This window comes from Zootermopsis nevadensis, unplaced genomic scaffold (genome assembly GCF_977971745.1).
Source record: "Zootermopsis nevadensis isolate Lab colony 2312 unplaced genomic scaffold, Znev_1.0 Znev_ptg000015l, whole genome shotgun sequence".
Taxonomy (NCBI): Eukaryota; Metazoa; Arthropoda; class Insecta; order Blattodea; family Termopsidae; genus Zootermopsis; species Zootermopsis nevadensis.
The window spans coordinates 1,882,144-1,895,599 of NW_028259147.1; the positions used below are offsets into that span (position 1 = coordinate 1,882,144).

Here is a 13,456-nt window from a genome sequence, read left to right on the forward strand (position 1 = left end):
ATGATAATGTAAAATTTATAGGACATAACAACACAGGTTACAGACATTTTAAATCTAATTTATAACTTGCAGAAGTGGCAACACGAGAAACAGCTGTATACTCGTACATAGATTTTTTAACACATAGGCTGTAATAATTTGTCAATTTCTTATATACACAAATGCTGATTGCGCATGGATTACAGAATTAATATTATCCTTTTAATTCTTGTGTGATAAATACAATCCATGGATCCAGGATTAAGATAACGAAGCACATTTCATGTTTGTAGATGCTAGCCAATCGAAACAAAGGTCTACACAATATTTCATTATCCTTAGCAATTAATATTTCATGTCATCTGGAACACGAAATGTAGGTAATATTGACCGCGGTTTTTCTGACTAAATATCTACAATGTTGCCATTTCACTGTGAAAAATTGTAATCATTATATCAGAAAAACATATTCGCGCATATTATTACAATTATTTATCCCAGCTAATGTAAACGTTCAATTTTTAATTTTATATTATTTTAACACGAATTTATATTTTATATGTCTGGCCTTTAATAGATTTACGTTGTCAGGCTGAAATTGTAAACACCAAATCGACACAATTATGAATTTACGTTTAATAGCTTAGTAACTACACGTATATTTATAGGTTTGACATATGATATTGAATCATACGTCAAGATCAAACTCTACACAGATTATTAGAATGCATTATACAAAGCATTTGACTCCATGTTATATGAATAAATATAAAATTAGTGTGTGATGTTTATTACATTCACTGAAATATTGATGTCCTTAACTTTGATTGTATAGTTGGAAACTTATATTAAACATTTTAAGCGAGTTATATAAAAGATTTGATCCTTCTTAAAGTTTATACAAACATTTTTTTAATTACAAGTAGTTGATAATCTAATAATCTGTTCTTTTCGAAATATCACGAAATGAACTTCCAATTAAACATGATATCGTTGTTTGTTTAATACAATTATGATAAATAATGTGGATTATGATATCGAGTATGTCTGTACTAGAAAAAAAAAAACTAAACGTTTCCGCGAAATTGATTACCCTACCTTGTTGGTCCTTTATATATGCTTTACCCTAAGATCTCATAGCGGTTTTAACGCGTAAAAGAGCAAAGAATTATCAAAGATTGCAACGCAGTTGAGGAAATGTGCTCTAACAGAAGGAGATATACATATAAATCTTAACAACAATTTCTAAGATTTGAACTGAACACGACGAGCTATTGTTATCACAGAAAGCGACGTGACTTTGTAAATAAAGAAAGGAATAATAATTTCTGTAATCTTGAGGTTACTGGACATTTATAGTCGAACACATCTTATATCCTTCTATAATCGTAGAAACGAAGTAGTTACAAGTTACAACAATGCATTGAGGTAGTGAACGGACAAGCAGCTGGACAATTGACTGTCGCCGAAAGCTGCAGTTGTTTAATAGATTGGGAAATAATCACAACAATGTAAGCTAGTACTTAAGCCAGTAAACGTGCTGAAATATTCTATTATTTTTTTTACTAAAAATGCACTATACGGATTTATGCATGATTATAACTATTATTGCCTATCTACACACGCCTAAAGCGTCTAATTAATTTTTATAAAGTTTGAAGCTTTAACGGCGACTGAATACAATGAAGAATTTATACAGACTATATAAGCTGTGTCAGGATGTAGTGAATTCGATTCGAAGGCTGTCTGTACCTCCATCATCAGGGACTGTTCTTGAAACCCAACTTCATGCACATTCAACAGAGGAGAAATCGTAAACGAACAACTTGTAGGATGCTTTTAGGAAAGTAATTAAATTATTCTTACGTATAATAAGTAAAGTTACGTATAATCTCTGCTTTACCTTATATGCACTTATTCTTTGGGTCCGAATTATGTCTTAATTTTAGATTTATGATTTACAAAGCCTAGATTAACAGAGGCGTACGTATTATATGGGCTCATATGTATAATTTTAATTGTGTTTGGAATTATTTGTAGCAGACTTAAGGAACAAACCTCGACCTGTATGTTCGTATTAAAGATTTAAAATTTGTTTTCAAAATTGGCTCGAAACCAAGACGTACAGACCGACCGACCGTTGGTGGTAAAGTTATTTGAACTCACCTTTTACGTACTTCCTGATGATGGAAGCAGAGACAGTTTCCGAAACTTTGAAAACACGTTTCATACTGTCAAGGCTGATCGCCTGAGAAGACCTCATTGCGTCTAATTAACGTGTTGCTGCTGGTTCTATGTACATTGATTGTTTTCAGCATAAATTGAATAAGTCAGGGTGCTGAAATGTTCTTTATTCAGCGGAGATATTGAAAGCGTGGCAAACTTAATAGAGAAGGTAGTTTGGAAATTTTATATATTATTACTGTTCGCACGTTTCCGTGATCACATCCAAGGACAGTCTAAAAAATATATATATAATAAATAAAAAAACTGACGTGTGCTGTCTCTCAGGACTGAGTTTTCGGGCTTTGTCAATAGGTTTAAAGGTGGAAATCAAATTTCTGGTCATTATACGATTTTGAGATGCAACAAGTACATTATGCAATTATTCTGAATTATCTTACTGCAGTACCCTGACTTTATGTGCTTAATAAACGTAGTTTACAAACTTTAATTCCACTAAAACACTGATTTTAACATATACATACAACATTTTTTGGACTTTAGTTTAATTATAACCCTGTGGTTATTTAAGATACGAATAAAATTAACATTTAGGCTTATGGACCAGTCTGTAATAAGCACAGCTTTCGGGCAGTGATTATACACAATATCATATAACAGAAAATAGTATTTTTCAAGTTTTGAAATGTTGACTCTTGCACTTTGCCTTTCTTGTAAGGAACACATTTTCTGCTGGTAACCTCGATGTTACTCTGTCTTTGATGCACCTTAAAATAGACGTTTCGGGCTGCTGTGGGTAGTTAAAGTTGGTGTCTGTAAGTACATCACTACAGAAGTATATTTTTCCATCAAAATGTAATGTGTAGATGAGTACCAAGTATATATATATTTTACATCCCTTAACTTTATAGCACGAAAAAATAATTTATAGCGTCGTTTACATTTAAAATATGAAGAAGTAACTAGTGCAGTACAGCGTTATGTTATTAAAGACGTCACGGACAAACAGTACACATTAATCCGTTATATAAACTATATTCGCACTGAAACACCCAATTTTGAATCGCTGAAGATTTTCTTTTGTGAGCGTTAAAACGCGTTTTTCATGAGCGCGCACTCGGGCGTTCCTACCGTCAAGCAGGACCGACCCATAACGCACAAGTTCGCTTCACGGTTGCGCTGTTTAGGAAACACCCTGTATAAGATACATGTAATTCTCGTTTTATCCGCTGTTTCTTAAATGTATGATAATAACTATTCTAATATTTCCTTAGTTTCTAAATATTATATTTATATAGTTTGCAAACGACATGCAAATACGGCTAGCAATAATTTGTAAGAATTTAGCTTTGTTTAATAATAACGTTTCTGCCACACACTAAAGAATAATGTTTTATGGTTATGTTGTTTAGAACTCACATTTCATTGGAAATAATGCAAATTCGGAAATTAATACAGTTGGATGAGCAGTTATCAATATCAAATTAAATGTCATTATTCTCCACATTTAATAATATGAACACTAATATAGTAATTTATCAGACCACTTTTAATTACTAATTATACTATACAGAAAACATTTTTAGTTATATATTGTACGTTTATAGTTTGTTCATTGTAAATCTTCATGTTAATGAAAGACAGCAAATGCATCACTTAGTTTTACAGACATGTTATTGGCTACAGTAACAATTAAGATCAACTCTATTCATAAGAAGAACGTATAATATTTCTACGTCACAACATCATATTTTAATCTAGATTATGTTGTATAGAATTCATTACGATAACAACACAGTAATAATTGAAGTCGGATTGAAATATCTGACATTATTGCATTCAGTTCTCAGTGTTGATGGAATTATTGAATTTTATTAACTGCAGTGTTGAATTATCTATTTTTTGGGGTGCAAAAGTTTCGTTATTCTTATAAATATTCCATTTGATTTGGTAAATTATTCATAAAAAGTCTATATTATACTAGGGAGTTGATTCAGCGCATTGTTTAATTCTATAATTAACGTTTATTTTCATTGAAGTTACGAATATGGAAGTTACATTCATTATGAAATTATTTAACGACGGTTTATGATATAAATAAACTACGTAGAAATGAATAAAATTATCGAAACTGTATATATATATAAAGAGCATTGCAGAAATTCTGTCGTGGCATATTTTAATATCTACTCTTGCATTTAATTAAATAGTGTCATTAAAAATCACGCGGATCTTGACGTTATTGAGCTTGGAGTCTCAAAACGTTTCTTTGAAGTACTAGATAAATCCTGATTTGTTGGAACAACTATTTAGATGATGTTTTGTGTAGTAGGGACTTTAGTACGAATAAAAAATTATTAAGTTACAACGTATTTAATTCTGTAACAATTTCATGGGAGATATCTATAATCTTGTGTCTCTTAATGCCAATATTATCCAGATGTCTCGGACAACTTCTAAGTTATTGTTGTGTAGTTAACAAATTCATAGTGCAGTGCAATATTCAGCCAATCAGTAAGTTGCCTGGCCACTAAATTCTGTACAGTGGAGAACCTTCTGTATTTGTGTGTGTGTGTGTGTGTGTATATATATATATATATATTTGGCGGGCTTAGGACTGTAATGGCATCCGAAATCAGTTCTCTACCTTCCACGCTATCATTTCGGTGAGTCTGTTTGGGACCCCGTTATATTTCACGGTTTATTTTACTTGGCTTACATGTTTTTGTATGTAGTGAAGAAACATTTAATTCAACCCTAATATTTTATGAGGTTTCGGATTTGAAAAACGGTGTTCGTATCTGCGGTTAGCAACAGATGGTTTTTGTCGTGTGATTCCTATCTCATGCTCACTTCAAAACAGACTCATCCGTCCCATGAATAAAATTTTTTCCATCATTTCTGTAATTCTGTAAATCTACTGCAGGAGGTAGGGGGCCTTATTAATTCATTTTCATTAGTGACTTAGCTGTATTGTTTATAAAATGGAACTGTCGGGGGCCCTGAAAACAAATGCTCTTTTTTTTTAAAATGACATTAAAGTGGGAACAGATAAAATTTTTGCCTTTAAATAGGCTAATAAATTTAAATAATAATTTCCACGTTTTATAACAATAACTGTTGAGAATTACATATTTTTAAAGTAACTGTGGGTCATCACAGTTGTTAGCCAGACGTGGGAAACAGTGGTTTTGCGATCAGCATTGTAAACCACGTGTCCAAGCATCTCCCAGCAGTTACCATGACAACTATATTAAGCGTATCGTAAATATTATCCTATTAAGTCGAAAATTATTTAACAGCGTTTCAGTAGTAATGGTTATAAATTTATGGAAAATAGTTACACTGTAATAGAAATTCTTCTATTATAATAATACAGTGACAGCTTCATTTTGACACCTGAAGAAAACTTGAAACCTGTGAAAACAGGACCGGACGTTAAAATAACAGGACAGTCCCTGATACTGTGAAATATAAATGCCATTGGTTTGTGTTTTAAAACATTTTTTATGCGTCTGTTAATTCGTGTTCACGATATGAAGAAAAGGGTAGCCAAAATTAATCTTCATTCAACAAAAAATTTAAAAAAAACAACAAAAGAATAAAGTAAAGTATGACTTGACGGCCGGCCGGTTAGTTCGCCTGTTCTCATGCCGGTCTTGCTTGAGAGGTGAAAGTGACGCTTGATTAAGTTTGGGCCGACTTACTGTACAGACTGAATATTACACTGTTATGTCATGATACTTGGCGTTTTTTGTTGCATTTGTATTGCGAAGGAGACGCTCGTCCTCCGGGGCCTAGACGAGCCACTCTGTTCCTCCCCAGCTGCACAGCACGTCCAGTCTAACCTCGGACTCTTCACTGTTGCGAACAAGTCAGACGTGAGTTCCAGTGCCGTACGTAAGGTTCACATTTACGCGATTCTCCTCAGACACATCTTCCGGCTTGATTATTTTTGTCACACGCTGCAAAAGATACATAACTAATTAATAAGGATAATATCTAGGAAGTCCGAAGCGTTTCCTCCTTCACTCCACTTCCTCAGCCCTCAAGTCTCAAGATTACAGTCGCGGACTATAGTCTGGTAGAGGTTTATCTACGTTTCAGGGGTCCTTGCTGCCTCTATCATCAGGGTTATGAGTGATAGAGGCAGCAAGGACCTCTGAAACGTCGGTAAACCTAAACCAGACTACACCGCTGGGAAAACATCAAATCCTACAACCAAAAGGTTACACAGCATCACACACGCATGCAGGTATTTATGTGAAGTTCCCTTTATAAAGTACGATTTTGGTAAAAATTAGAATATTTATACAAAGTTCAGTTAAACTCCCCAGTATCAAATTTCGTGAAAATGCGTTCATCGGCTGAAAAGTTGTTATACATAGACGGACGGACAGTTCATCTGTGTTCGACTGCAGTACCTGGATGAAGTTGCCTGGTGTGATAATAAACTTGTAGACTATGTAGAGAGGGATGCAGAGCAAGGAGGATGATGTCAGGATCCACCCCACCATGATGGTCCATGCAGGATATTTATACTCCCCTTGCAACATCTCTTCGTTACCAAGGAGAGAAAAGATGAATATCACCTGTAAGAGAGGAAAAACGATTGGGAAGTTCATGACAAAGAACGGAAAAACCACTTCTGAAAGGATATGAAGAATGCAGTGTGAAAAATTTAAGTAGGAGATTAGTGACAAATAGTCTGTTTGGGATCCGATATCTTAAAAGTATAAAATCACTTGATTCAAAATAAAAAATACAATTTCGGTCAAATATTTTTGTGTTTTCGTGCGTTATGTAACTAAAAAATTCCCGTCGAGGACAGGATAATATGAAATAATAAACGGACAGTCATGGATGTTAGCATAAAAGTCTCATAACACCTTATTAACATTACCACGATAAGATTATAGCACGCAAATTCATAAATATTATCTCATTACGCCCCAAATCCCTTAACTGCATTTCCATGGCAACTCCCTTAACAGCAAATGATCACCAACCAACCAACAAACAAAGCAACCATCCAACACTTGTTTATTATATGGACAAAATAATAGTCCTATAATGGTTGGTGACTTGCTGAAGCCTCAAGCTGTGACTTACCAGGAGGAAGACCGGGCTGATGTAAGTCCAGCAGACCCGCCAGAATATTCCTGGTGGGTGACCGATCATCTTCTCAATGTCATGCGAGAAACGGTCAACGCCGTAGAACCAACATACACCGGCCGCTTCGACAAAAACCACGAACAGAATGGAGATTCCCGGGCCGTACACGTTCAGAAGGTTCACCAGGTACACTCCGCCCTAAAACAAGATTTTATAGAGGTATAAGTTGTAATTATATTACGTCAATTGTTATGTCTCCTTGGATGGAAGATATCACCGTCAGACTTACGTAAAACAACTGAAGACAGCTGAAACGATACGTGGCCAGATACACAGCAAGGATACTTGGCGACTGTGCCGCTAGGACTGATAATAGCGGCAACCGACGCAGCGATCACGCATAGCGGAATGACACGGCTGCCGGCACAGCCCCCAAATGTCCATACTGTACATGCAGGATTGGAATCCGTTATCTAAGAGTTCGAACATTTCAAAACCGTGTTTTTCACAGACCCTTCACGACGGGATGAAATTAATCCTCTTCAAGATATTTAACGGTAATTTTCTTGTGGAAGGTTAGGTATCTTTCACCACTATTTCTCTCTTGCTGCCCCCAAGGTATATTGAATAGCTACATACATGTATTAGATTTAAATTTAATATAGCCGTGTATCTTGTATCCGCAATTGGTTTTCGATATAGTGATCGTATCTAATATACGTTTAAAGTTTAAACGAGCACTTTTATGTATCTTGTATCACAAAGTCGGTAGCAATAAAGCGTACGTATATGGGCAAGATAGCGACATTCTGTGGGCTAAAACTACCTTATGAGGTAATCTGTTGGCTCAATGTTCTCCCAGCCCTTGTCTGAATGATTTGAACCGATCGATGTCTCGCGCCTGGTACACAGTGAAACTGGATGTAATTTTGTTAAATACGATTTAGTCGGTGAATTTTAATTCTGATATTAAACATACTCAAATTATAAATAATGAACTATAGTCACTTACATGATATCTTTTTAGTGGTCCATGTATTTGATTTTTCCTAAATCAACGCCAGAGTTACTAAATATAGAAACTCGCGAAGTCGTGCTGGCAACTGAAGTTAACAGCTTCGCACATTCGTAACCATAAAAGAAGCTCAGTGGTAACTATGTGTACCACCTTTTACAGTATTTATCGGTTTCATACGAACATCAGTGTAAAAAGAGATTATTTCCTTAAACAGCATTAACCAATTTGCCATTGTAATGGTTAAATGCTGTGTTTTCTTTGCGGTACGGACTGAATTATTAAATATTACTTCCGCATTAATATCGAAGTATCGCTGCGAACCGGAATGAATTTTTAACTTTTCATATTTTACTTAATTATTTTCCATAACTGAACCATGAACGACCCACGACAAAAACAATTGATCATACCACTAACGAATGAAAATTTCCAAAATTTAAACTTATGAAATGTACACACCGTGTAGATATTTCTTGGTCATTAAATTCTGTTGACTTTTATTCAATACGCATAAAGATTTATCCATTGAGACTAGAATAAATAAGCATTTTTGAATGTTCAGATACGAGAGTAGCAAATTGATATACCCAGGCTGTTTATTTAAAGAAGCAGCAGGGACCTTTTTCATTGCTGTGTGTGAATAGAGCAGGCAAATATTTGCCTTGTAAACGAACCACATTTAACAGTGTAGCACGAACTTATGACGCCCGTAATTCTTAGGGTATAATAATTTCAATAGCTATATAAACATTTTCAATTAACGAAGACTAAAAAAAATTTAATTTGAAACTGCGCAGAAATCAGGCGGTAGAATACATTCTTGATTTTTAATTTGAAATAGCGATCCGTCGAGCAGGGGCGTACTGCAGCCAGCACAACGGGTGGTCAGCTCCCAAGGATTTCAATTCCGTCCCATTCAACATTGTAACATGAACGAGTAATGAAACCAAGTTTATCGAGACGAAAAAAGATGGGGTTTGACGCAGAAAAGAAGCTTTCGGGCGGCCGTGTTGGGTTTGTAAACAGAATTAACGGAACAAAAGTTGGCTTCTACGCGGACATCACCTATTTCTGCGAAACCTCAGTAGCAGAGCAAATTGATTGGCTGCAGTCTGATTGCTGAATTAAATTGACTCTGTTTGATCTCAGAATAACATTGGAATCCTTTTAGCGCGGTTAAAAGGAGTCGAGGCGTCTGTCTTGCGGTGGAGTGAGGCTTGCACAACGAACCTGCCAGCAGAGTGATGCGCGCTCTCATGGAACATTCATGTACTAGTGATAAAGGGGCGAAGACGCTCGGTAACAACAATGAGATAAAAGGATAGAATTATTCAATCAGGGTCATTTCTCTTTTCCCCTGCCTCTTTCTAGCACTTAGCCGTGCACTGGCCCGGATTATTTGGTTTTGGTAATGCTTCAGCCATTATCATACGCATTGTTTTTCTCTCTTGGGATTCGTGGCTGAAATTCAGCCACCTTTGGTTTTTATACTTCTGTAAATGCGTTCTCATTTTTCCGCCCTTTCGCAATGGCTGTATGGCTGTGGGTTTTTTTTTTTCGTATTCGTTCTTTGATGGCTTTAGTTTGATTCATGGTTATTTCTTATACTTCAAGCTAAATTGCACTGACCATATTACGTGTGTACCTGAAAATCACGTGAAAAAGAATTAATTAAAGTCTCCGCACTAATACGTTATCTCAATTATCAGCCATGTCTCAGAATAAAGAACGAATTTAAACACAGGAAAAAAAAGCAAAGAACATTGGTAACCAGTTGTTCCTACATCAGAATTCGGTAAATTTGCATTTTTCCTGCGGAGTGTGTTTATGTTTTTATAGGATTCTTAGAATAACAGTGAATATTTCCTTAAACGGCGTTAACCAGTTGATATTTTTAATGGTAAAGTGCTGTGTTTTCTTTGCGGTACGGACTGGATTCGTAAATATTATTTATACGAGCTGCGGGTTTAAAGGGTGAACCAGTTGATCTTTGTAATGGTGAAGTGCTGTGTTTTCTTTGCGGTACGGACTGGATTCGTAAATATTATTTATACGAGCTGCGGGTTTAAAGGGTGAACCAGTTGATCTTTGTAATGGTGAAGTGTCGTGTTTTCTTTGCGGTACGGACTGGATTCGTAAATATTATTTATACGAGCTGCGGGTTTAAAGGGTGAACCAGTTGATCTTTGTAATGGTGAAGTGTAGTGTTTTCTTCGCGGTACGGACTGAATATTTAAATATTATTTATACGAGCTGCGGGTTTAAAGGGTGAACCAGTTGATCTTTGTAATGGTGAAGTGTGGTGTTTTCTTCGCGGTACGGACTGAATTATTAAATGTTATTTAGACGAGCTTCGACTTTAAAGGGTGAACCAGTTGATCTTTGTAATGGTGAAGTGTTGTGTTGCCGGGTTTACAAGAATCCGCTGCTAGTCCTTGTCCTGTACCATATTAATCCAATACCCACAATTTTACCTTACTTTTTACGCTTAGGTCTTCCAAATAGTATATTCTCTTCACGTTTTCTGACCAAATTTTTGTGCATTTATAACCTCTTCCACGCTTCTTATATTCCCAACTCATCTGATTGCCATTTTTTCAACTAATAGTCGTAATTAACAAGAATACAAATTTTAAATTTTAAAGTTTAGTTCTCCATCCTTCTCTTACGTCCTCGTATGTACAGACATTGTGTTCAGATCCTGTTCAAATTCGCTAAATCTAATCCGTCACTTAGAGCGAGAGACGAAGTTTAATACATATGTAAAAAGAACAGTTCAAATAGACATCTTTTAATGTTTGAATCTTCCTTTTTTTTAGTTTTTAGACGGGAAGACAAAAGATTATGAACTTATTGGTAGCAATTTCTCCCTCGATCAACTGTTTCAGACGTTAAAGTTCTTACGGCTGTTTGTAGATGGCGTTACTTACGTAAGTAGTAGTAGGCAGAGCGCAAATGTAGATGCCGATAAGCAATACCGCTACAAAGATCTCTCTGTGTCTCCCTAGGAGCCTCGGATACTCGTCACAGAGCGCCGTTATCATAGCTTCCAGACCACCAAATGTGCTGTCTAGACCTTGAAGCAGATGGAGAATATTAGCAGAAATATTTACACACAGACAAGCAATCGTAAAATTTAAATGGAGAGGGAGGGACGTTTCGTAATAGTTTTGTTTCTTATCTGATCAACCGAATAATAAGCAGTGTGAGAATTATACATTAGTTTGATTACTATTTATTATGTTAGTAAGAAAATATGAACTTACCCAGTGTGATGAGCATGAGGAAGAAGATGATGGACCAAAAGACTGAGCCAGCCATTGTGGCTATCGCCTCTGGATACACAATGAACACCAGACCAGGTCCTGTAAAAAGACATTCTCTGTACTGAACACTGTAAGTACAAGTAACACTTATTAAGGACTTACAGGGCACTGTACGTTCCGACTTGCAGTTGTTTTATGTAAGACGTATGTTTTAAAATGTCATAGGTCGGAAAGCTGAAGGGATGAAATCTGGGAATAAATTGGAGTATTAAAATGTTCAAGAAAATTCAGAAGTGAATCACCCTGTATCTCAAAGAAGTGGGATACAATTTTGTGGAATGGATTCATCTAGTTTACGATAGTTACCAGTGGTGGGCTCTTTTTAACATGGCAATGCAATTTCAGGTGCCATAAAATTCGTGTATTATTTTACCAGCTGAGCGAATATCAGCTTCTAAAGTATTTTGGGCCATGCAATTTGTGTGGTGATGATGATATTTATGTAATTTGAGTGAAATCGCGGTAAAGTTCTTCGTATTCTGGTGATACCGGGTTCACATATCTGCCCGAAGACTGGTTATCTCTCCTGGGAAATGCTAGCGCGGTACCTTAAATTAGGCCACGACCACTTCCATATAATTTTCCATTTTATAATCATCCGACGCCATAGCCTGTAGTCTGAGCTACGGACATCGTCGTCGAATGAATTACTGCGGTAAATTAATTTGTTTTGTGTTGGAGTGACCGGTGCTTACCTTCGAGGCCCACTTCCTGGACAGTCTTGCGCTGTACGTGGGCCATGTAGCCGAGCACAGAAAATATGACGAATCCAGCGAGGAAGCTCGTGAGACAGTTTATACTGCTTGTGATAATGGCGTCTCTGCGGGTCAGAACATACTTTATAGCGGTGTGAATGACATTCAGATACGAATAGATGGTCTAGCCCAATAGAAAACACCAGGAATGTCCATTATACAGGGTGATTCAAAATAGCAAAGTACGATTATTTCAGCGGTATGTTATCAGACTTCCCTATCTTCAATGACCTCGACTGACTCAGGATAACTTCGGAGGACATGGATTCCTATTCGAAAGTTGTTCTCTGTGAGTCCCTCTATACGCGCCTTCAGTTTGGCACTAATCTTTTGAATCATCCTGTATATATTATAAATTAAATTTGTACAGTGCAGTCACATATATGTGTAGATAAACTATTGCCAGGTATTACTTTAGAAAAAAGAAACTCCGATAAAGGCATGCTATTAAAAAACATCATGATATTATTTAGAGTCGTCAAACAGTGGGTCACAACACGTGATAGGAGAGGATTCTACCCCGCAGATTTAGGTTAAACGTTTTTCCATAACGTTAGTATCCACGACGTCAAAACTCAGAATCCTACAGTCGATAATTATCAGAGGTATTTATATATATATATATATTTTTATATATGTCGAATGTACGTAACTAAGAATACGTGAAGACTCTCAGATTCGAACTTATAAAGAGCTTTCTAAGCTGGAAATTAGCGAGCTTCTGGATACCGATGCATGCTGCTTTTATAAGGTGGATATTAACATCAATCTATAGAAAATCTATATTTGTTTAAATCTTGTCAGTCAAATCACAATAAAATTCCTATTAAATATTAAAATATTACTATAATTAACATTTAAATATTTAAAATGATGTTCTCTATCGAAATGTTCGATTTACATTAGAACATCACTTTTTACACGACATGTTTCAGTTCTAAAAGAACCATCTTCAGGTGTATAAAATTATATAAACTTAAATATAATTTCTTAAATGCAACTTTTTGTCAGATGTTTATCAGATTTCAAATGATGTTTTCTTCCAGACAAAATCTGATAAACATCTGACAAAAAGTTGC

At 35.7% G+C, this 13,456-nt stretch overlaps 1 protein-coding gene across 1 annotated transcript in view; it reads right to left on the minus strand.

Annotated features, from left to right (window-relative positions):
• Positions 1-3,691: 3,691 nt before the first annotated feature.
• SerT (Serotonin transporter) overlaps positions 3,692-13,456 on the minus strand; it is a 54,461-nt gene continuing 44,696 nt past the window's right edge. Inside the window, exons 8-13 of the mRNA XM_022071842.2 lie at positions 12,318-12,442; positions 11,563-11,661; positions 11,227-11,372; positions 7,276-7,476; positions 6,588-6,755; positions 3,692-6,128 (exon numbers count right to left, since the gene is read on the minus strand). Coding sequence (XP_021927534.1) covers positions 6,039-6,128; positions 6,588-6,755; positions 7,276-7,476; positions 11,227-11,372; positions 11,563-11,661; positions 12,318-12,442 — 829 coding nt within the window. The 3' untranslated portion in view covers positions 3,692-6,038. The remainder of the gene's footprint in view (positions 6,129-6,587; positions 6,756-7,275; positions 7,477-11,226; positions 11,373-11,562; positions 11,662-12,317; positions 12,443-13,456) is intronic.